At 57.6% G+C, this 24483-nt stretch overlaps 1 protein-coding gene across 5 annotated transcripts in view; it reads left to right on the top strand.

The window, feature by feature from the left end:
• Positions 1-3596: 3596 nt before the first annotated feature.
• SYT7 (synaptotagmin 7) overlaps positions 3597-24483 on the top strand; it is a 60544-nt gene continuing 39657 nt past the window's right edge. For all 5 annotated transcript variants that reach the window (XM_039253531.1, XM_039253527.1, XM_039253530.1 and 2 more), the window contains exon 1: positions 3597-3765. In XM_039253531.1, coding sequence (XP_039109462.1) covers positions 3735-3765 — 31 coding nt within the window. In that variant the 5' untranslated portion in view covers positions 3597-3734. The remainder of the gene's footprint in view (positions 3766-24483) is intronic.

Below are 24483 nucleotides of genomic sequence, written 5' to 3'. Positions count from 1 at the left end.
GCCAAAGGGGGTGGGGTGGGGGTGGGGGGACAGGAGCGTGGAGAGACAGCAGCAGGTAGAGACCTGAGGGGAACCCAGGCGCCCTGCCTCCAGCCGTGGCCTAGCAATGGAGCCAGGCAGCCTCAGGGGCCCTGTTTCGGAGGGCGTGGGCCTGGTGTCTGCTCCCGAGGGGACAGAACGTCCCTCCCTGCTCCTGCTCCTCCGGAAGCTGAAGCCCTAGTCGACCCAGGACACCGGGGCCCTCATGACCACACCAGATCAGAAATAGGCCCGAGGGGCCCGCAGTGCTCAGTGTGGCATTCCTTGGGGGATGTAGGTGCTGCTAGCATTTCCTCCCACGTCATGAAACTCTGGACAAAGAAGCCGCACAGCACAGCAGGCCCCCCTCTACTGGGGGGCAGGGGGTGGGGGGAAGGGAAACCAAAGGCCCAGTCTCTCACCTTTGAGGGACATGACCCGGCGGCAGAGGAGGGCCGATTCCCACCCTCTGATCTCTTTTCTCACAAGACCTGCTCACTCTGCACACTTTATTTCCTGCCTGTGCCGCTCCTCTGCAAATACTCAGGAAACAGGGACTCACGGTTGGCTTGGCTCTTGGTGATTCTCCGGTGTGAGAGTCGCCTTCAACTGCAGCGGAATGGCTCGAGGTCAGACATCTGGAAGAACTTCCTTGACAGGGAAAACATGGTCATGAGGAGTATGTTCAATATCTATCAAGAATAGGTTCTGTGTTCCAAGTATCATTTCAAGTGCTTCCTGGTATCATCTCATTTCATCTTTATAGTAATTGAAGGACAGAGGTGGTATTTTTATCTCCATTGTGTGGATGAGAAGACTGGGGACCAGTGGTGTCAAGTAGTCTGCCTAGGGTCACACAGCTCTGAAGAGCAGGGCCACACAAATCTGTATTCTTTTCTCGTCCCGATGATTCTGCATGCCCTGCACAGAGTGACCGAGGCCCAGAGAAAGGGTGTCTTCAAAGCCTTTCCTGTGTCAGTGATGCAGGCAGGAAATACAACCCAGCTGAGGTTCCCAATGCCCCAGAGCCCCGGTTTCCACAATGTATCTCATGGGATTTATCCAGTATGTCTGAGGGACTGTCCATCTCTGACGTTCGGGAACAATGGCTGTCTAATGCCTCCTGGGAGTGAAGGAGATTGGGATGTTTATGTTTGAAAGAGACAGGCTGGAAACTCTCAGATCACAGCCAGCCCCGGGTCTGCTCGTGAACCTCACGGAGGTTGGCAAAAGACCGGAGCCAGGACGAAGGGTCCCCTCTCCGTTTTCTTGCCGGCTCCCTGGGCTGCTAGCTCTGGGGCGTGTGGCCCCCTGGCCAGTTCTTTCCCCTTTTAGAGACTTTGTCTCCACCATCTGTCTCCCGAGTGGTGCCTCTGAGGTCCTGTCCCCGCCACCTCTGTAAAGCTCCTTGATCCTAAATGCTTACAAAGGTCTGTTGAGTTGCAATGATGAATTCTGCTGTCGCCATCTGGACTCTCAGGTTGATAGGTGGGGAGATGTCTGAGCAGAGAACGTTGCTATGTGGTGTCCACTAATGACATGAGTGGGGTGGGAAGGAGTGGACTGTTGGGTTTTTACCAGCGAGGACACTGAGGGGGGCACCTGTGGCTGGGGGCTAGGGGAGCAGGAACTAGTCAAGACTGAAGACCTTGGAGTCCCAGCCTGTCGGCTTGGCTTTCTGGGGTTTGCCAAAAAGAGGTGTGTGGATATATGGTGGATTCTTGGCTGCATGTGGGGGAAGATGGCTGCAGGGTATAAGAAACATAATGGCCCTTGAGCAGGGGATGAGGGCTGAGATTTCTGGCCAGGGACTATTTATGGGCTAAAATCTTCGGATACCTTCCCCCCCCCACTTCCATTTTTAATTAGAACATTCAATCCAAGGAAATCTGTTCTCCACCGGAACACTCTTCATGGAGGTTTGCTTGGGGGAATTTCCTTATCTGTTTCTCAAAGGAAAAGCTGTGGGTGGAGGTGAGTGCATGTGTGTATAATAGGCTCTGTGGAAGTTCAAGGGTATGGTGTGTGTGTGTGTGTGTGTGTGTGTGTGTGTGTGTGTGAGAGAGAGAGAGAGAGAGAGAGAGAGAGAGAGTATTGGGGGAGATTGAGGCAGAGGTTTGTGGATGCTGGCTGCCTACTTGTGCTCTGGGAAGATGCAGGTGTGGCTGGGTGTGAGCTGTGCAGTATAAAGTCAGTTAAGTGCATTTGTCCAGGCGGGATTAGGAATCCTTGATTTTGGCTCACCTTTGAACTTCATTCTCAGTGGAAAGGAGGGCAGGACGCTGCAGCTGGGCCAAGGGGAAGGGGGGATGGTTTGCCCTCCTGCCTACCTCCTTCAGTTTAGGGTAGGGGCAGGCCCCTTACTGGGCCATGTTTCAGTGTCTGTATCTCCTGTGCTGTGTGCCCAGGCCTGTGTGTTTAGGGGGGAGGCAGCAGGTGCGTAAGTGTGTGCAGGGAGGTCTCTGTACCTCAAACCACCAATAGTTCAGTTCCAGGCTTTGAAATTTGGGGGGCCAAGGTCCCCTTCTCCTCCCTGCCCCAGAAGCAAACACTTGCGATTTAAGGGTTCACCTGACTTGGACTGGGCTGAATCGACAGAGGGGCTGAGAGAGTCAAGACAGCTCGCCCCCCGCCCCGCATTGGAAGGAGGTAATTCTTTCTTCCCCACTGAAGTGCTGGGATCAAGGAAAGGGAAAGGGGGCCTTGTGGAGGAGGGGCACAGGAAAGGGATGGATGGACGGCTGGAATGTTAGTCTTCTTCTTCTTCTTCTTTTATCGTCTAGGTTGAGTGAGGAGGGTCACTAGGTCTAGTCCCCCACTGAAGGTGGCGATCCTGGTCCTTTCTGCTTCAGCCGCGTTCGAATTCGGGGGACGGCCAGCGTGGCGGACCCAGGCTCAGCGCTGGCAAAAAAGAAGTCCACTCCTGGTTTTCGCACGCACCAGCCCGTCTTCCCGGGACCGCCGCGGTGTCGAGTCCCGAGCTGACGCCCTCGAGCCGCCACCAAGCGGAAAACCCGGAGCGGCTTTCCGCGCCTTTTGGAACGGAGTCAAAGGGCACCTCGGAGGAGGTGGCCAGCCACCCCGCCCCGCCCGGTTCGAAGCCGCTGCCTTCACGGGCGCCCCGGCCGGGCCGGTCGCGCAGTGCGGCGGGTCCCGCAGGCTCGCAGCGCCCACCCGAGGGCTCCGCGCCCTCCCCGCGGGGGCTGCGGGCGGGCCGCGCGCGGGGCGGCGTTGGTGCCCTCGGGGCGGCTCCGGGCGGCGGCGGGCGCAGGCTGCAGTGCGGCGCGCGGCCGGCAGCGGGCAGCAGCGGGCGCGGACGGCAGCGGCGGCGGCGGTGGCAGCGGCGCTCGGCAGCGGGCGGGCGGCGCCGGCGGTGCTCGGGGCGCGCTCACACACACACACACACACACACACACACACATACACACGGCCTCGTACACACTCACACACGCTCCGGCGCGCACACGCGGCGCGCAGGCTGGAGGGAGGAGGCTCGGCGCGGCTCGGCGGCGGCGGCAGCGTGCTCGGCGGGCGGGCGGGAGGGCTGGCGGGCGGCCCCCGCTCCCCGGCTCCGCGGCTCCGTGCAGCCCGCGCGGCCCCCGCCCTCGGACCCGCCCCCGGGGGTCGCCCGGCCCCATGCCCTGCAGCGGCGGCGGAGCAGCGCGCGGCCGCGGGAGGCTCTGAGGAGCCCGGAGGGAGCCGGCGACGAGGGGACCATGTACCGGGACCCGGAGGCGGCCAGCCCAGGTAAGCGCGGCCCCGCGCGGGCCGGGGCGCCCCGCACCGGCAGGCAGGACGGCGGCAGCGCCGGGCGCCGGCTCGGAGCCCTGGCCCGGAGCCGCACAGACTCCCCCCAGCCACCACCACCCCCCATCCCTCCACGGGCTTATCCCGGCCCCGGGGGCGCGGGCTTGAGCGGCAGCGGCTCGGACCCCGGCCCCCGCAGTCCCGGGCGCTGCCAGGCTTGATGCCCGGCGCCGGCTTCGCAGTGTCCCCACAAGGACCTCCCCCGCCCTCACCCCCCAGCAGCCCAAGGACAACGTGTGTGGCGGAGCGAGGAGCCAGTGCCCCCGCGGGAACCGGGCAGTGCCCTCAGAGGCACCCCCGGGTCTCCAGCACCAGTGCCCCCTGGGTGCCGGGGCTGGGGGACCCCAGGACAAGGATCCCAGGCAGCTTTGGGCCAAGGTTGTGGGCACCGAGGAGCAGAGTGACATCGGCGGTGCCAACTGTGAATTGAGAGGGTGCCAGGGGGCAGGTGGGAATCTGGTGCAGCAGCAGGGGAGGGGGCTTCCGAGAGGGAGGAACCGCAGGAGCTTTGAGGAGGAAGATAGGAGTACCTGAAGGGAAAGAGAGCAGAGATTGGTGAGAATGCGGGTGCCAGGGGAATGTGCTCCAGGGCTTGGGGAGGTGGGGGGGGGGAGCAAAGAACCCCAAACTCACTCCGGTCCTGTCGGGGGAGGGAGGGAGAGAGAGGGGCCGGCTCCCTTGCCTTTCTCCCGAGGGAGCCCAGGGAGGAGCCCACGTCTGTTTGACATCCTCCAAGCCAAGCCGAGGAATCTTTCCTCCTTCCTCGGGAAATTGCTCTGCCATTTCCTCCTTGGCCCCTGACGCCTCCTCACCCGGTGCCCACCTGTAGGCAGGTCCCCTGCAGCTCCTGCCCAGGCTGTCTCAGTGCCCACCTGGGGTGCCCCACCCCAGACCCAGCACCCCACCAGTCTGCCAGTTCTGGCAGCAGCGGGGAGGGGGGTGTCTCTGCTTCTGGGTTTCTCTATGATGCTAAAAGCCAGACACCCAAGTCTGAGGACTTGCTCCCAAATGAGGAGCCTCCACGCTAATTGCTGCTGACCTCCCGGGGTTGGGGGGCCCTGGGGGAAGGGACAGCTCTAAGGCGCTCCGTGGAAGGGGCCCAGAGCCCCAAGGCTTCTGAGGGCAGCCCAGTGGACGCTAGCTTTTTCCACTCTTGTCCCAGCCTCACATTTGTTCTCCCTCTAGGGGCACCCTCAGCCTGGGCTCTCACGGCCATCAGGTCACTGCAGCCCAGTGAGTCCACTGAGGAGGGGGCGCCAGGCATTGCACTCACTCAGCGCTTGGGTGTAAGGGTGAAAAAGACTCGGTCTCTCTCTCTAGAGCCTCCTGGCCGTCTATGAGTGTCCTCTAGGTGATGGCCGAAGGGAAATTGCCTTTGGAGACCCCTCTCTTCATCCGTCTAAACCCAGGTCACCTACCCTGGTGCCTTCCCCAAGAGGCTGCCAGTTTCCAACACTTGGACAGTTCTCTTGCCTGGATCGGCCTCAAAGAAACCAGTGGCTTAGTTCAGAGGCCAGCTCTAGGGTATGAGGATGGAAGGGGAGACACCGTGAGGACACTCCCTTCCCCATCTCCCTGCCATGCTGGCAGCCTCCCCTTTCCTGGGAGGCCAATGGCCTGGGTCTGTGGCCTCATCCCCTCTCCCGCCTCCTCCTTCCTCCCACGCCTGGGCACCATGACATCACCGCTCCCCAAGTACCTCTCCCTTCTCCATGGAGGCCAACCTGGCATGCTTGACATCTTCTGGGCAGAGGGCCGGGGACCCAGGTGGCCCCTGGCACACTGGCAGCCCCCAGGCCTCTCCCTCTTCCCCCTCCCCAAACAGGCCTCCCCCGGGGGTGGACCTGTCGTGCCCAGATGCAGGTGCCGGGGCCAGGATAGCACTGACTGGGAAACAGGCTGGGTTGAGGTTCCTGCCTCTCTGGGGCCAGAAATGGGCTGGAGAGGGCAGAGTCTGCCTTTGATCCGGGTCCCCTGGGGCTCTCAGGGGCCCGAGTCTAGCCTTTGTGCTCCCTGACATCCCTGCCCACCTCCTAGAATCCCTGCAACTCCAGGCCAGACTACATCTTCCTTCCACCCCCAGCTGCCCTCAGCCACCTCCCCCCACTCCGCGCTCCCCGAGGCAGGGTTCTGTGTCCCCCATTTCTGCCCCCCGCCTCCCCTTTGGCTGGCACCTGGTGGGAATGAGATCTGCAAATTAATGCCTGTGTGACTCAGGCCCCTCCTTCTGGTGCCCCAAGGGCCAGGACTTTGTCCTGATCCCCTCTTCCCACTCCCAGGAACACCTGTGGCCCAGCCTTTCTACAATTTGCAGTCTCCTGTGTTCTCCTGCGTCCCAGGCTGGCTCCAGAGTGTCCCCGAGGTACTCCCTCCCTCCGCCCACTCACTCCGGTCTCCACAGGGTTCAGCCTGCTGCTGAGACCCTTCCGGAAGTTCCCTACCTACTCGGGCCCCTGGCCCCAGGCACTTCTGGGATCTAGCTCTGCAGAAGCAAGGGACTATGGGAAAAAGCCAGAGACCAGCCCCCTTCCCACACATCCCATGGGCTTCTGCTCCAAACTCTGTCCACCCTCCCCCAGCCATGCCTGCAGCCTCCTCTCTGTCCCCTCTGTGTCCCCTCCCCAAGGCATGCGGCCCTCTCGCTGCCCTCAGCCATCATCCTATGTTCATCCTGGAGCTGGCCTGCTCTGGCCTGGCCTCCCTGTGGCCCTGGGACCCAGGCCCTGGGCTGGGCAGGGCCTCAGCAGGCCTGCAGGGGTCAGCGTTGCAGTGGGCAGGCCAGGCGGCTTCAGGGAGGGAGGCAGGGAGAGGTGACCTTGCAGTGAGAGAGCGCACAAGGCCAGAGAGGGAAAGTCTGGGCCAGTGCAGCATCCCTGGGAGAGAGGTCCGATCCTGAGGCTGCCTGCCCTGCTGCCCGCGCTCCACGAGCTTGGCCCTGGGGGTAGCACTGCCCACCTGCTAGTCTAGTCTGGCCCACCTGTCAGTGGACTCTGGCCTCTACAGCAATTCTGCCAAAAAGGTCATCCTTAGGGAGTGTAGGGGACACAATGTGTGGAACAGTGGGCCTTGGCATGGTGGGTACCCTCTCTTAAGGCAGAAGGGTCCATGAGATTGTCCAGGCCAACCCTCCCCACACTGGGCACAAGTTAAGGGCAGAGGCTATTGGGTGATTCTTGCGGCAGGAGTTAGGGGTATGGCTGGAAGGGCCCCCAGGATTAGTGACCGGCCTTGGGGAGTGGGAAGGTCCGATGAGGCCCGACTCTGACCAGTTCACTGTCAGACTCTACCCCCACCCCCATCTATCCCTCCACCCTCCACCCGCCCCATCTGCACAGGCCCAGACGGCCCTGGCCTGCATGTCGGGCTTGGGCCCCGGGCTAGGACTGAAGAGCAAATGATCTCCCGACAGGCCATGGCCATGGCCGGGAGTGGGGGCCTGGGGCTGGGCAGTTCTGAAACCCTGGGTGTGGGTGGGATGGCTTCCCTGGGCCAGGCCAGCGTAGCTAGTGCCCCCAAGCTGTGTGTTACTGTGGAGACGGGACCCTCCTAGGCCTTGGGTCCTTCTGTTTAATGGCCTTGTGGGAATAGGCTAGGTGCTCAGGAACTGGGGAATGGTGGGGAGGGAAGTAGCCTCAAAGCCCCTCCTGGTTGGAGAAGAGAGGCTAGAGCAGGCTGAACTTGGTGGGGCGGGGGGTGGGGGGGGAGCACGCAGGCCAGCAGGTGACAGGTGACGGACAGCTGGAAGGCTGGGAAACAGGTGGGCGTCAGGCCCTGAGCAGCTGGGCCCTGCCCCTCACTGACCCCGAGCTCTGGCCCAATGGACACTGAAGGCAACATAGAGTTCTGAGGATGGGCTGTCCCCCTCCTTCCCTGCTCCAGCCCAGCCCAGCAGGAGGGCTTGAGGGAAAGGCAGGGGAGGAGTGGGCGGTTCCTTCCCTATTGCACCCCTCCTTTTCTCCCACCCCCACTCCCTGCCCACCCTCTATTCTCTGAGGGACTTTGAATCCTTATTGAATCTGATGGACCGTTTTCAATAACTGCTTCCCCCAGGGGAGTGAGGCCATGAACAATAGAAAGAGGAGCAGTGAGGGGGGCCCCGTGGGGCAGGAGGCCCAGTCCTGAGTCAGGGACTCTCAGCTGGGAGGGAGTCTTTTGGACAGTCTCCCCAGAGGCCTTGGTGCATCCCAGGTGGGCACGGGCAGTTCTGCTCCGTGGGCAGCGCCCATCAGGTGGCACAGGAGGCTGGCGAGGTTAACTCTCTGTCGTGGCGGTCACTGGTCTGGACAGGTGCCGGAGGCAGCCTGTGCCAGGCCCGGCCAGGGTGCCCGCCTGCCTCACAAGGGAACCCCAGCTGGTGGTGCCAGGAGGGTGGTGCCAGTTCCACGGACATGGAGGTGCCTGGCCGTCCAGGCTGTAGGGGCAGCCTTGCTGGGCCCCATCCAACTCGTGTCTGGAGGGCATGGCTTTGGTCTCACCCAGCAGAATTCCCCAAAGGGTTGGAATGGAGTTGGCAGACGGCTTGGGGCCTGTGGAAGGGGCTGGACGGTGCCCAGAGCCTGCGCCTGGAATTCTGGACCCAGTTGGTTTGGGCGGTGGGCTGACGCGTCCTCGGGCCTGCTCTGGGGGGTGCTCTGTGACAGCTTCCCACCTGGAGGGCCCCCAGGAAGAGGTGTGTCTCCTGCAGGGCTGGGCAGCGAGCTGACTTGGATCGCAAGCTGCTGGGATGTTTGGGGAATTGATGTCTGCTTGTCATTGAACGTGTGGGGCCACGGCGCGCGGGTGGAGAGCGAGGGTGGGGCCGGCGGGGGAGAGCGCTGTGCCGTGTGTACCTACGTGCGGGTGCCAGTGCCAGCTGGACTCGGTAATAGCTGCGCTCGCTCATCTGAGCGCCGGGCAGGCTGTAAACAGCAGCTAATGAGTGTATTTGTAGTTAGGTGCGTCGAGGTGCACGGGGAGTTGTGACGGAGAGCGCTGGGGAGGGTGCCTCCCTGGCCCTATATATACCCAGCCAGGCAGGGCCTGTGCCCTCCGGGGGCCCCGGCTGCCCCCCCACCCTGCCACACCCTCCCACCTGCTGGCTCAGCTGCCTCTGAGGATTCCATCTGCTGGGAGCAGGGAGGGCCTCACCTGGCTGCGCGGCAGGCATAGGTGCGGGGTGTTGGGGCTTTGGTGGGTACAGATGTGGGCATTGCCAAGACAGCACGTGGATCTGTCCAAGGGCACGTGCGTGTGTACTACGTCTGATTCTGTGCGTGTGTATGTGCCCCTCCCCCAGAGCCCTGAGAGGAGGCTGCCCCCACCCCCATCATGGTAGTGGCCCTGGCTCCTTTGATGCCCTTCTTGGAGCACAGGAAGCGGGGGGTTCTTGGGCAGGCTTTGGGGGAAAGGGGGTGACCTGCTGTGCCCATCAGGGGAGACAGGAGGGAGAGGTCTGAGCCCCAGCCCCAGAGGGCTCCCACAGTTGCTACTTGCATCAGAGAAAGGGGAGACCTTGGGGCCTACAGAGCTCAGCCAGCTCTCTGGTTCTAGAACCCTCAGGAGACCCAGGAATGAGAGAGCAGGGGTGCCACGGGGGGGCTCAGCCCTAGCAGGTAGGGGTCCTACGGTGCTGGTTGATGAAGTGTGAGTGCTGCCCCCAGCCAAGATGGGGCGGCATGGGGTGTGGGAGGCCACAAGGGGTGCCTGCGTGAGGCCCCGCACGGGGGGGAGCGGAGAGGAGCTCTGTGGCTAATGTGTCCAATTAAATTACTTCAAACCCTGCCGCGGCAGCTGCTCCCGGCGGGGCCCTGGGTACAAATTGGATCCGTCTCATTACCACGGGTGGTGTCAATGGGGCCGGAGAGCTGTGGCCAGTTCAGGCAGCACACAGCAGGCCTTCTCCCCCTTGCTCAACCTGGACCCCCGACAACCCCCTCAAACCTTTGCTCCCTCCAGTACCCCTCCGGTTTCCCAGGTCCTGTACGCCATCCTGACCCCCATCCCTGGCAGTCCAAGGGCCCCCCTGAACCCTCACTTTCTTTCTGCAGGTATGAGGGTTTCACGCTTTATAGGGGATCCAGCCTAAGGAAGCCCCTCTCAGGTCACCCAGCAGACCCGTGCCCTCCCTTGATACCCACAATAGCACAATAATCATGCAGGCTCTCCCTCAAGGAGCACCTAGTATTTGCTAAGCACTTTATGTATACGCAGCAGGGGGTGGCTTGCTGAAGCGAGGTCTCTGGGGTCAGACAGCTATCTCTTTGAATCTTGCAGGGACACTTCTGCTCTGTCTCTGGAGCCAGTTACTCCACTGCTCTGGCTTCAGTTTCTCTCTGTGAGATGGGTACGATGATGGCTCTTATTTCCCCTGGGTTGGAGGATGAGGCTGGGTAAGGTGGGAAATGTCACTAGCAGAGAGCCCAGCACATAGTAAACGCTCAGCCAATGACATCTGTTATCAACGTGATTCTGCACCAAGTGATTGATGGTCAGGGATGGGGGTTCCAGAAGCTCCGAGGAGGACATGTGTGCTTCAGGCCTGGTGGAGGAGGAGTTGAGAAGGGCTCCACTGAGGCAGGGCCCGTCAGTTACCTTCCGAACAGCAAATATATGTTGAGTGCTCACTATGTGCCAGGCGCTGTTCTAAGCTCATGACCCGCATTAGCTCTTCCGTCCCCAGACCACTCTGGAAAGGGGGGAGCTTGCAGTTCGAGGTTGGCTTGGGATTCTGGCAAACATCAGCAGACCCAAGACCATGAGCTTTATTTAGTCCAGGGCCTTGGGTTTTGAAGGAAGAATAAGAGTTTGCTGCGTGACCCAGGAGGGGTGAGGCATTCCGTGTGGTGAGGGCAGCACATGTGGCAGCCCAGAAGTGGGATCCCGTTCAGCTGGAGCAGCCAGGAGCGCTTGAATGTGGCTAGAAGGGAGGCTGTGAGCGGGGCAGTAGCCAAGTTGAGGCTTGGGAAAGGTAGGTTGAGCCAGATTAGGAAGGTCCTGGCATTCTGAAATAGGAAAACTGGATTTTTTTTTTTCTTTTTTTAAATTAGGGCAGTGGAGAGCCAGGGACAACTTTCAAGCAGATCTCAGTTAAAGAACTTTAGCTCTGCAGCGGTGTGGAGGGTAGGAAGCCTGGAGGCAGGTGTACGGAGCCGAGTCCCAGGGTTAACATATCTGTTCCCACCTTTGCCCGGCCCCTCCTGGGTCTCTCCCCTGCACAGGGCTGAGTCCCAGGCACCACACCAGGAGGTCCGCAGTGTTAGCTGGACTGGGGCCCCACCCTTGGAAAGCTTGTGGCAGGTCCTGGGCAGTCAAGGGGACACCTGGTCACAACAGGTGTGGATGGCCGCCGCCGCCAGGAGACTTACCTAGGGACCTGGGGGCATCAGAGAAAGCCTTCCAGAGAGGGACATAGAGCCAGGGTGGGCCGGTCCAGGGCCCAGGGGCCACAGTAAATGCTCCTGGGGGTTGGCTGTGAACCCTACCCCACACCGCAGGCCTCTGGGCCAGGCCCTGCCAGAGCCACACAGCTCACGCTGCCAGGCCTGAGCTCCGGAGCCCCGCCAGAACCAACCTGTCTCCACGGCAACTAGGCAGGCACCTCCCTCTCCATGCCCACGGCCCCTGGCACAGGGGCCCATTCACAGCAGGGCTCGGGTACGCCTTCCCACTTCCCTGGGGCCTCGGCCCAGGGCATACGCCTTCACACCCGGCGCTGGCGGCACACACGTGTTGGTGTCTGGGTCCATGTGCACACAAGAGGTGTCTGTGCCCTCTGCAGCAGGAAGTGGGGCGGCTGGGTTGGTCGACACTGCCTACCCACCTAAGCTGGGGACTTGTTCCCTGGAGGTAAGGGTCAGACGGGCACCAAAGAGCATAATGCCAGGATGACCCCTCGGGGATCACGGTGAGGAAGGCAGCCCGGGGGTGGGGAGGTGTGAGGAGGGGCTGCAGGTCAGGGAAGGTGGCAAGAGAGAATATCCCAGCAGGGCCTGGTGGGTCCACAGACCACCTTGTTCTTCACGTTCAGCCTCAAATTTCATCTTCGCAGCAGTCCTGCGAGGGAGATAGCATTACCACTGTTGTCCAGATGAGAACACGGAAACCCAGAGGGGTCCCACCTGGGGACCTGGAGTGTCCCACCAGGTCACTTGGCTGCGAGTCAGCCTTACTCCAAAGGCTGGGTGTTGACCCCCAGGCCACACTGCCCGGTGCCTCCCTGATCCCACTAGGATCCGAGCCAGCCCGTCTCTCGGCCCATCACTTGGAAGCGAGTGCTGGGAATTGGTGTCGGCTGCAGAGCTGGACTCAGAGGGTGTCCCCTGTGCCTCCTTTAGTGCTTCAGGCATCCCCTACAGCCTTTGTTCCCAGGTCCCTGGTGTGGGGTGGAGCTTCTTTCCCACCCTGTCTCCTCTCCCTGGCTGCAGGCTCCGTGGAAGGTTCCTCTCAGTCAAGGGGAGGCTCTGAGGAGAAAGGGAGGAAGCCCTCACTCGCTGCTTGGCACCTGTCAGCCCCGGAGCAGCCTGATGAATCGGCTGTGTGTGGCCCCCCCGGCCCCATTCCTCCCTCTCCAGCCCCCGCCTGGTTGGGGAGGTGCGAAGGAAGCGATTTCACAGCCTGTCAGCTGAGGCCTAAAAATACCCAGAACTCTGAGATGCTTGGGCAGGGGGAGGAGAGAGCAGGGACCAGGATGGGGTGCTGGGGGGGTGCAACGCTAACTTGGCCAGAGAAGCCCGCACGGCTCAACAGCCCTCATTAGACAGGATGGGCAGAGATGCCCTACATCCCCTGCCTGACCCCATTTCTGGGTCTCGAGAGCTCTGGCCCTCCGACCCGAGGGAGGGCTTAGTCTCAGACGGGAACCCCGGAACCTAGGCCCTTCGGAGCCTCTGGCCGGTGGCTCTTTCTCCCTCTCCACCCCGGAGTTGGCTGGCATCTTTAGGCCGTGGGAGCCAGGCTGGGCCTGTGCCTGCTTCCTTCCTGGAGAAGGTGCCCGCTTCTGTTAGGGGAGAGGCGTGAGGAAGGCAGCGTGGATGGCGGTGTTGGCAGGTGTACAGTGTGATGTGCGAGCCACCCAGGCACTGGAGGGGGGCAGAGGAGAAGGGGTGTGGTGGCCCACGTCACTGCCACGTGGCCATGTGCTAAAGCCTGGCACAGCCCCCCCGCCCCCCACGAGTCAGCTGGTGCCTGGAAAGGAGGACATGTGTGTGCACACATGTGGGCCTGCTGGAGCTGGCCTGTTCTAGGTACCGAAAAGCTTGACGGAGATGTATGACCGGGCGGACGTAGCGAGTCCAGACAGGAGCTGGGCGAAGGAAGGAGCAGGCGTAGAAGCATGAGCAGACACGTGTCGTATCAGGCAGGCACATGACGGCATGTGTGTTTCCCGGGTGGAAACACGGTGACACGTATGCCCGTGCACAGGAACATGGGAACAGCTCTCGGGGGCCCCAAGCAGGAGCTGGGAGACTCATTAGGGAAATAATATGGAGTGGCAGGACCCACATGTGCTCTGGATCAAAAGCATTGGGGTTCATGGGGGTGCCCGTGTGGCTTGGCAGAGCGCACAGCCCTTGATCTTGGGGTCACAAGTTCAAGCCCACATTGGGTGTAGAGGTTACGTATGATAAATAAGTTAATTAAAAAAAGATTTTAAGTAATGGGGTTCAAATCCCAGTTCTGCTATGTATTGATTGGCTCTGTGACCTTGGGCAAGTTACTTAACCTTTCATTGCTTCATTCCCCCATCTGTAGAGTGGGGATGATGACAGCACCTACTTCAGGGTGCTCTAGGGAGGATATGATGGGTTGATGTATATGAACCGGCTCTACCCATCACCGAGTCAGCAGCATGCACACACTAGCTCTTGTTATCGGGTTCTCCCCTTCAGTGACACAGGTGGGAGCACCAAGCCCAGAGAGGGCAAGTGACCTTCCCAAAGTCACTCAGTAAGTGAGCGGCAGAGCCAGGATTAGAACCCAGGCTCCAGGGCCTTAAGATGGGGCTTGTCCAAATTTAACACTTCATGATACCGCCCCCACTTTGGACCACAAGGAGTCCCTAGCAACACAGAACTGGAACTGCATTGGCATCTGGGGCCCAGATTCTGCCGAAGCTGGGTTGGGATCACGAGAACTTGGGGATAATCTTCAGAGAATGCCAGGGTGGCTGAGTCCTCAAGGCTGTGGTTAGTCGTCGGATTTAGAAACATGCCTCTGATTAGCCTGTGGACTTGGCCAATTACTCAGCCTCCCCGAGTCTCAGTTTCTTCCCTATAATGGAATAACTGTAATACATACTTCATAGGGTTATTGTGGGAAGAAAATGAGATCCTGCATACAATGCTTTAAGTGCCTGGAACATTGTACCTAGTAAGTGCTAATGATGTTAGTTGCAATTATTACCCGTGCAGAATGTTCCCACCCGGTGCTCCATAGATGCTGACTTTCCAGGGCGTCCGGGTGGCTCAGTCGGTTAAGCGCGTCTGACTCTTGATTTCGGTCCAGGTCGTGATCTTCTGGTCTGTGAGATCCAGCCCCATCTCAGGCTTCATGCTGACAGCATAGAGCCTGCTTGGGATTCTCTCTCTCCCTCTCTCTGTCCCTGCCCCACTTGTGCTCCCTTGCTCCCTTGCTCACTCTCTCTCAAAGTAAATAAATAGACTTGTAAAAACTGGTGAAAAATTGCTTCTCTTTCTGCCTCTGACTACCCCGACTGCCACAGGGCTTAGACTGCTCAGGGGGGACTTGCAAGCATCCAAGACCTGTCTTTGTCTCCTGTTACTGGTTTTGCCCAGAAGGGAACGGGACCTACCACTGGGACTTAGCCCCTGAGCCCTCTACTTCTGGCCTCATCACCCACTTGCTATATGAACTTGGACAAGCACCATTTCCCCTCGGGTCCTGGGTGTTCCCTCTGTAAATTAGAAATGCTGGACCCCATAGTCCCAGAGCCTCCTGGTCATGTTGCTGTGTGACCCAGGAGAGTCCCTGGCTCAGCCCACTGGAGCGGGTGGCAGATTGACAGTTAGAGAGGTCCACTGGCTGCTCTGAGTGAGCAGAGCATCTGGGGCCTGAGCCGACTGGTGGCCTGCCACCATGCCAGCCCGCACCTGTGGCTGCGTAGGAGGGCACGCAGGCCCGACTGGCTGGGCACTGACATTGGGGGAGGCTCAAGGACGATGACTAGTGAGAGCCCTTCTTGGGGCCCTGGGAGCTGCCACTCCAGCCGTCCTCCCCCGCTCTCCTCCCTGTCTCCCCAGGGCTTTCCTTCCTCCTTGTCCTTCCTCTCTCCTTCTCCTTCCCAGAGTCTCCCAGTATCTCCCTCTCTCTGCCTCCTCCACTTCAGTAATTCTGACCATTTTCCAGGGTGCTTTCTTCCTTCCTCTCCCTCTGCAGAGGGGAGGTCTCTCCCCATTCCTCTGTCTCTCTGTTTCCTGAGATTCCTCTTTTTCCTTCCTACAACATGGAAGAAATGTCCCTGTTTCTCTGGATCTTCCTGGCTCCCTCTGCTGCTCCTGGGCCTCTGTCTCTCTTACTCTGCATGGGCATGTCTAGGCCCCTTCACTTCTTGTCCCCTGGCTCTCTCCCACTTCAGAGTCCCTCCTTCCCCAGTGTCCCCACCTCCATCTCCATTCTTCCAGTTCCTTGGTGCTCCTGACACCATCTCCCCTGCCCTCAAAAGTTTCCCAGCCTCCTTCAGATGAAGGGGCTGGTGGGGCTGAGCCAGGAAGTTTTGGTGGCTCATGCTGCTACTCAGTACCTCCACCCTCCACCCCTGTGAGTTGAGAAAGGGGGTCAGCCTAGGGCCCAGGGACTGGCAGCCTTGTCTCCTAATTAGTAGAAAGTAATTGCCTGGGAAAAAAAAATTCATTTAGAATGAGTCTCTGAGATTCCAAGGTAGAGCAGAGCCAAGTGATGGCCCCTGGGGACCAGGAGGAGAGAAGCAGCCCAGGTCAGGGTCTCAGGAAGCCCCTGGACTCCCTCCCTGGCTTGCCCCCAGGACCCCAGCCTTACGGAAATAGGGAGAGAGCCCTGGGCTGAGAGTACCACCATTGTCATCTGAGTTTGGTTCCACTACTCCCTGTGTGACTCGGGGCAAGTCCCTTATTTCTTTGTGCCTTAGTTTTCTGTCCTGTAAAATCAGGAAAATGCCTTGGTATCTTGAGGGTTGATTCGGACAATGGCTATGAAAGCACTTTGCAGGCTGTAAAGTGCTGTGGGAGTGTGAGGTGTTACTGTGTTCCTCCAGACTGCCCTCATATGAGATGTGAGGATGTGGAGGGGTGGGGCAGTGAGGCTTCCAGAACATGGAAGGATGGCGATCCTGCAGAGCTGAAAGATTAAGGGCAGACGACGGGGTTTCCCATGGCAGTCTCCACACACGCCGACGGCACCACGCTGAGTGGTCACCTCACTTCTCTGGACCCCACCTTCCTCATCTGTAAAATGCTGATCATGATGATTCCTCCCGGGGAGGGGTTGTAGTTTTAAAGGAGATACAGTTGGCAGAGCTCTTAGCAGTTCTTGGCCTATAATAAGTACTCAATACATTATATTATCTGTATCTACTCTAATTGAAGACTATTATCTTTACTCCCTACTTGGATCCAGAGAAGCTGTGATTTGGGGTATTGTGTTCAGGTGGTTTTATTTTTTTGCTGTTTGTTTTTGGAAAGGGGAATTTCTACACCCAGTGGGGCTATTAAGAAGCTGTCCCTAGAAATACCAAGCAGATCTGCTTCTCAAAGAGCCCCAACCTATGGCGTAGGGAACAAGAGTGGGCTGAAGCTGTGGCCTTCTTCCCTGACTCCCATTTTTTCCTAGAGAAGGGCTTTGGGCAAGTTTCCTATCGGGTGGGTGTGGGATAAGGAGCGTTTGCCCTCAGGGAGGCCTATTACAAGCCTTTGTATTCATTTTGGCAGGACTGGCTCTACTGTTGGAGGAAAAGTGTTTAAACAGATCTACCCCACCCTTCTGGGAAGAGGAAGCAGGAAGTTTAGCTTGGTCTGGGTTGACCGCTGGGTTGAGTCTTCACTGTGAACGAGGCAGCTTGGTGTCCCAAGGCGGCCAGAACGCAGTCGGACAGCTTGGAACGTGCAGGTTATTAGGCAGCGCTGGAAGCTCAGAGCGCCATATTTTCCCGGGTTGGGTGAGGGGACGGCGACGGGGACTGTCTGCCACTCCTTCCCCACTGCTGGGGACATTCTGTGTTTCTGTTCTAAGAGCAGTACCCGCACCAGCAGCCAGGAGGCAGTTCGGTGGGCTTCACTTGAGGGAATGAGATGTAGCATTTACCTTAGCGGGGAGGCTTTTTTGGTCACGAGTCGGACAGTATCTGAGGACCTCACCGGGGAAAGAGAGCTCTTGAAGTTGCCTGGTCGCTTCCGTGGCTTCAGCTTGTGGCTGATCAGGGAGCGAGTGGTAGAGGAAATTGGAATCACTATGCTGCAGTCCTGGAAACAGCTCCGGTCCTTTGGATCCTGCTCTCGTTAGGAACAATGCAAAGGAGGAGGACGCAGTCAACGGACGGAAATGGGTTTCAGCACCAAGGACAGGGGTGCTGCGACCCGTCCCTGTTCCAGCACCGTGGACAGATCCCAGGGCGGTGCACTCAGTGGCTCCCTCCTAATACTTGTGGTGCACATGATAGCCCAGAATATGGTAGAATGGCACCTCCCAGAGGGAATCTCAGTCACCCTATGTTCTAAGGAGGAGACTTAGGACCAGAGTTGAGTTAGTTGCCTAAGGCCACACATACCCACAGCGACACAGTGGGTGGCAGAACTGGATTCAGGTTCCCAGTGATCTCTCTCCAACCATTTCTCCCCACCTGGAGAGAAATTTCTCTCCACTAGCCCTCACCCTCCTTCTTAAACATCCCTGGGAGCAGCTTCACATTCTATTCAATCCCTGAGAACCCTTGAGCTGGCAACGATTAAGTGTACCCTTTCCGCCACCAAAACCCCCATCAAGAATCTAAATCTCAGGATGGGAGATTCCTAGCCCTTGAGGTTTTCATGGCTCCCAGCATCAGGTGGAAGGGTGTTGGGCTAGGACAGGTGCCCTGGCCTGTAAAGAAGCCTGTGACTTGGGGAACTGGAGTTGAGTCATCAGCAAGAGGAACTCTTAAGTGCTCTGAGATCCTCAAATAAAATAGAGCGCACCATTCCAACCTCAGCTTCTTTGCAGCCGTGTATTATTAATAACAATAAGATGCTGACTTAGGCCAAGGCACAACAATGCATTATTCATAGGAGTAACTAGTGGTCAAGGCCTGCTCTTAATCATCACACGTCCCTGATCCTGCCCCTGCTCCACACTCCTGGTGGAGAAGCCCTCCACCCGAGCTCCTCTTTTGCTCGGCTCCTGCTACACTGATGGACACGATCATTTTCACAGCTGCCTAGGCGGCTCATCAACTTTGGGATCGGGGTGGGTGGGGAGGGTGGCTGATTCTAGGCTAACTCAGAGCTAGCATCTGGTCATGTTCCTTCTGAATGGCTTTGACCCTGATGACTTCCAGACTCAGTAGTTCTCTAGAGTCTGCAGGTGGTCTTTCTCCCCCTCCTCATCTTTTGAGGCTGAAGACTGAAACCAGACGCACCAGGCTTCCCTAAGCCAGGAATTGTGGGAGGTGGGTGTGACTGAGGGGAGGGGTCACCAGGCAGAAGATACTCCATCACCACTAAATACGGCAAGACATGTGGAACCCTAGGTGAACTCTGGAGCACTTTGTAAACTCTTCGGCACTGAAGAAACATGAGCCATGATTACCAAGGCCATGTTCTCTGCTGGAAGAGAGAGCCAAGGTAGAGGAGGCATAGAGAATGCGTGGATGAGGCCTTTGTAGTTCAGCCCTGCTCCCCTGATGAGGAGTCAAAGTGCTTGTGGATCCTGACATGTCCCCGTCCAATTTCTTGCTGGAACGGCTCCTGGCCCATCCAACAATCCTTCATTCGCTGTTTACTCACTTGGCATCTCCTCTGAATTCTAAACCGTCTGCATACAGCCGGCCTCTGCGGCCCCTGCCAGCACTCTCTCCCTAGCTCACTCACGCATTATCTGTTTTTATTACAGTCAAGGTTGAGGAGGCTTGCTCGTGCTAAGCCCCTATTTTCAGCTACTTGTAACTTTCCAAAACAATTCCCCCTGGGCCTCCTCTTTCACCAGCCTTGCTCTGGCCTCAGGTGAAGCCTGAGGGGTTGTGGGCAGTCGCCTAGGCTTTCTGAAGGACACTCAGGGAGACTGTCCGGAGGGCATGGGGGTAGGGCGGAGGACCAGCTTTCCTGGAAAATGCGTGCCAGAATCTCTTTCTCCTCCTTTTTTTCCCCCCTTCTACCTGCCCATCTTGTTTGCTTTTTCCCAAGGCGGGGAGCGTGGAGGGGGAGTTTCGGAGTAGAGAGAGGGCAGACAATTTGACTTGACAGGCAGCCCGGAGCTTTTGCCTAGACAGTCCAGGGTTCAGAATTTTGCTCACTGGTATTTCTGTTGCTTTCTGCCCAGCTCGGCCTTTCTCTGTGTGTTGGGTCGGGAGGAGGAAAGGAAGGTGGGGTAGGTACCGCAAATGTCCCCCCTTCCCATGCCCAAATATTCCTAGGGATGGCAGGCTCTGTGCTTGTAAGTGCCCTCCCACCTTCCCCCACCTCCATCTGCTTGGCAGGCACGTGGAGGGGCGCTTCCTTTAGAAACCTGTGACTCCAGCTTTCACTGCTTTCCACCTCTAACGTCATCGTGCAGCCACCAAACGATAGGGGGGTGGCTCTGGGGCACGATGTGTCGTAAGTAGTGCAGAATCAGGTGGGAGGAGGCAGGATTAGGATAGGCAGGCGCTGGCAGATGTAGCCCCAACCACCCCCAACATCCCTCTGCTTTATCTCTCGGGAATAGTGGTTGTGCCCTAGGCGGTACCAGAGATCAGCGGGGCAAGTCCTGGGCTACCTCACCCTTCTCTGTTTCCTGTTCACCTCTGTCTAACCCCAGGGGCCCTCCCCCCAGACTGTTTCGGGGACCTTTAGGGGGACTGAACTTGTCTCTGATGAGGGCGCTTTACTGAGGCTGTGGGCTGGGCCAGTGGAGGAAGGAAGCGTCCCAGGGAAGGGTGTGTGAGAGGACTCTCTCAGGCAGGACACTCTTTGGTAAAAATCTGGGGGGAAATTCCTCTCCCTGACCGCTTTTTTATTTTGCGTTCACTCATTTGCTTTCTTCTCTTGACTCTGTCCTCAGAGTGACTCGGTTCAAGGCTCCCCTTGGGTGGAACAAGAGAGACGGAGAGAGCTGTAGTGTTTGAGGTTTACAGACTCCAGGTGCCTCCCAGGCTTTACTTCTCTTCTGCTCTGTGCCTTCGGGCAAGTATTTAACCCTTTGGAGCCACAGTTTGTTTCTTCAGGAAGGGAGCAGGAGAGTATTTACCTCCAGAGGGGTGCTAAAGACTGTATACATGATTCAATGTTGAGCATACATCAGTTACTGTGATGAATCGTGTTCGGTACGGAGAGCAAGGGCCTGGGATCTGGGGATCCCTAGAGGGAAGCAGTCTTGGTAGGGGGGCGGTGGGGACAATGCTGGAGGACCTGGATGTGGAGACTGTGTGTGTCGCCAGCCGAGAATGCAAGAGCAAGCAGAGTTTGGGGGAAAGAGTCTGTGTGCACAGATTTCCAGCAGTTTCCCTGTGTCATATCCTGGGCTGTGAGCTGTGGGAGACCCCAAGCGACGGGGAGACACGATCTTACCTCCATTGGCTCCAACCCCCAAGGAAAGGGCATTGGACAGAACATCGGTTAATTCTTTAAAAAAAATTTTTTTTTAATGTTTTATTTATTTTTGAGAGAGAGATAGAGACAGCATGAACAGGGGAGGGTCAGAGAGAGAGGGAGACACAGAATCCGAAGACAGGCTCCAGGCTCTGAGCTGTCGGCACAGAGCCCAACATGGGGCTCAAACTCACAAACCAAAGATCATGACCTGAGCTGAAGTCGGACACTTAACCTACTGAGCCACCCAGGTGTCCTTTTTTTTTTTTTTAAATTTTTTTAATTAAAAAAAATTTTTTTTTTTTTTAAATGAGAAGGTCAGTTAATTCAAGCTTGGAGAATGAAGAGAGTGCCGAGAGTCCCTTGTCATCAAGAAGGGCTTCCCGGAAGAGGCTGGCTTACCTGGGGCCTTGAATAACTTCATGCTTTTGTTCAACACTTAGTTACCCAGCCTCTCCTAGGTACCAGATCTCGGGCTACAGAAGTGAGTGGTCTGGGGGTCTCGCCCCTCCTGGTGTTCCCGGGGGCGGGGGGGGGGGGACAAAAAGTGCTCACTATGAACCCACAATGGTAAATTTCCACAATTACAGGGGGAGGCAGAAGGAAATGTGGGAGGGAACGAAGACCATCTTGTCTAGGGATATTAATGGTAGAAGATGGAAGGAAGTCATTCCAGGCAGAGCAAAGCGTTTGTGCCGCAAAGCCTCAAGTGTAAAAGAGGTTAGCCTTCTTGAAGGAAGGAGGAAAGTTAGGTGTGGCTAGGTCATGCAGTAGCCCCTAGTGCAAGGCTGTCACACCCAGAGGGAAGGCTCTGCAGCCGTGGGAAAGGGCAGGCTCACGTTGCCTTAGTTCTCCATGCCTGTTTCTTCCTCTGTGAAATGGGGCCACTAATGGTCCCAGGTTGTGGAGATCACACAGGATGGCCTGTGTAAGCTTCTCATCTGCTACAAAAGGTGTGCGCCCAATTAATGTGAGCTGTTATTTCACGTCGACGGGACCCCAGCTTGAGAACTCAGGGGCTCTCCTCATCACTTGAAGGCGAACCACTGAGGTCCCAAAATGAGCTTTACCTGGGGTCACTAGCCAGGGGTGAAGGGGTGACTTGAATCTGGGTCATCTGCCTTTAGGTCTATTCCCTGTCCTGCTGTTCTGCCTCAGAAGGACAGATGGCTGGCGGGTGGGGGCACCCGAGTGGCTCAGTCGGTTAAGTGTCCACTTCAGCTCAGGTCACGGTCTCGAGGTCCATGAGTTCAAGCCCTGCATTGGGCTCTGGGCTGACAGCTCAGAGACTGGAGCCTGCTTCTGATTCTGTGTCTCCCTCTCTCTCTGCCCTTACCCCGCTCACGCTCTGTCTCTTTCTCTCAAAAAGAAATAAATATTGGGATGCCTGGGTGGCTCAGTCGGTTGAGCATCCGACTTCAGCTCAGGTCATGATCTCGCAGTTCGTGGGTTCGAGCCGCACGTCAGTCTCTGTGCTGACAGCCAGCTCAGAAATAAAAATAAAACATTAAAAATTTTTTTTAAATAAATAAACATTAAAAGTAAAAAAAAAAAAAAAAAGGACAGACAGAATTTGAATAGACAGATAATGGGCAGAGGAGAGAATTCCAGGCCAGAGGAAGTGCATGGACACCTAGGCCACGTGATGGCAGAGTGGGCTGAACATCTACTTGTGGCCATGGCCGTGGGTGTCTGTGAGTGTGACCACAAGTGTCTGTGCAAGGGGTGAGTCTTCATGGCTTGTGCATGTGTGTGTGTTTGTGTGTACATGGGTATCTGTGCATAGGTGTGTATTTTTGCACGTGTGCATGAGCATGGGTATCTGTGCAAGAAGTGAGTCTCTGTGACTTATGTGTGTGTGTGTGTGTGTGTGTGCGCGTGCGCGTGCCTGCATGCACGTGTGTGGGGTGTCGGCCGCACGGCTGTCTGTGTCAAGAGTGAGTCTCTGTGGTGTGCGCATGTGTGTGTACGAGCCATGGGTGTCCATGTCTGTGACCTGTGTGTGCGTGTACCTCCTCCCCCTCTGGGCCCCTCCCGTTCTCCTCACCACCCCCGGGCAGCCAGCGAGCGTGCCCTCAGAAGTTCATTCCTTCCCCGGCAGCTCCCCAGGGCGTCCCAGAAGCCTGCAGTCCTGTTTGATTCTGTTCATCCATAAATTATGGCTTGCTGAGGAGATGAGAAGGAGTTGGGAGTGGGGGCAGAGCCCTGGCGGGGGCAGGGACGGGCTCAGGTCTGCCTTTCACACCTGAATCCCAGCCCAGCTTCCAGCTGCTGCCCCCTCCCCCACACCCCCTTCCCTCCGCCCTCTCCATTCCCGCCATAGGCATTCAGTGATGCTCTTGGTCTTGGTGGAGCCCTGGGCAGGGATTGGGGTGCCCAGACTTGAGTACTTGAGTAAGACAGGACTCCTGGCCTCTGCTGTCCTGTGGGGGAAAACTAGATGTGTATCTAGCTCAGTATTGTATTCAACACTCGTTGCCTGCCAGCTCCCTGGCCCAGGCGTCTCTAATACAGATAGGGCAAACGTGGTAATGCTATGATAATAGCTGGCATTTATTGCCTCCTTATTTTGTGTCAGGCACTGTGCTGAGTGCTTTATATGTGCTAATTCCTTTAAACCTCACAATTGTTCTAGGAGGCCCGTACTATTATTAGCCCCCATTTACAGATGGGGACACAAAGGCACGCAAAGATTAGGTCACACGAGGAAGAATGGGAGCCAGAATATGAACCCACAGAGTCTGGCTCCCGAGTGCTGGCAACTAATTCCCACTGGGGTATTATGGAAGGCTTCCTGGAGGAGGTGCTTTTCATCTGGGTATAGAAAAAGCAGGAACTGTCAGGCATGGGGGAAGAATGAAGGAGGTCCTGGGGTGTGTGTGTGTGTGTGTGTGTGTGTGTGTGTGTATGTGTGTAAAAGAGAGGCTCAGACTCTGTACTGCAGCCTCTCCCATCTCTTCCTTCCCATCTTGTTTGGGTGACAAGTGGGATTCCATGCAAGCACTGAACATTTAACAATATTTACTGAGCACCTCCCATATGTCAGCCTGTCAGAGAATCTCCAGAATGAGCAAAGCAGATACAGCCCTTGCCTTCGTGGACCTGGTAGTCCGGTACATGGTGGGTGCTTAACAAATGGTAACCTCTATAATTATCATTATTCTTAGAGGCCTGAGGTTCCCACTCACCCATTCTTTCAACAAGTGTCTGCCAAGCACCTGCTGTATGCCCGGCTCCCTCCTTGGTCCTGGGAAGATGGTAGCGAACAGAGTGCAAGCCCTACCTTCAAGGAGCTGCCATTCTAGAGGGGAGGACTGTGCAGGAACATCTGGTCCCCCCTCCGAGGTGGGCTGCCTCCTCCAGCACACAGGCTGGACCCTGGAGAGCTCCTTGGCTGGTGGCGCTGTCAGGAGCCATCCACAGGACCCCACTGGGTTGTCTGTTAGTCCTGAGCTCTAGTCAGCGACGTGCCCGCCACAAGCCTGGGCAGAGAAAGGGGCAGCAACGAGCCTGAGCTCACACCTCATTTCCAAGACACCCCGGGGACTGGACCCAGGAAGCCTGGCCCTCCCTGCTCCTGGCTCACCCTGCCGCCCGGCCCTCCTGATGTCTGCCCTTGTCTGTGTCTCACCCGGGACCCAGGATGCCTCCTCTGCCCAAGGATACGTTGTGGAACCCGGCCCTGTCAAAGGCTGACGATGGCTGCAATATTTTCTTTCCCCAAATGTTAATATGCTGACGCTAAGGGGACTTGAAACCATGTATGTCATTGGAGGAAGGGTTAGAAGGGCCAGGGCGGCTTTGCCTGGAGAAGACCGCAAGGGGACATGAGAGCTGTCGGCAAGGATTTGGAGGCCTGTCATGTGGTGGAGGGAGCCGGCTTGTTCCCAGCAGCTCCGGCTCCGGAGGGCAAACTCGGGGGGGGGGGGGG

This window comes from Hyaena hyaena, unplaced genomic scaffold (genome assembly GCF_003009895.1).
Source record: "Hyaena hyaena isolate Hyena2069 unplaced genomic scaffold, ASM300989v1 scaffold_456, whole genome shotgun sequence".
Lineage (NCBI taxonomy): Eukaryota > Metazoa > Chordata > Mammalia > Carnivora > Hyaenidae > Hyaena > Hyaena hyaena.
Note: the sequence above shows the minus strand (reverse complement) of the source record. Positions and strands in the feature narration are given on the sequence as shown.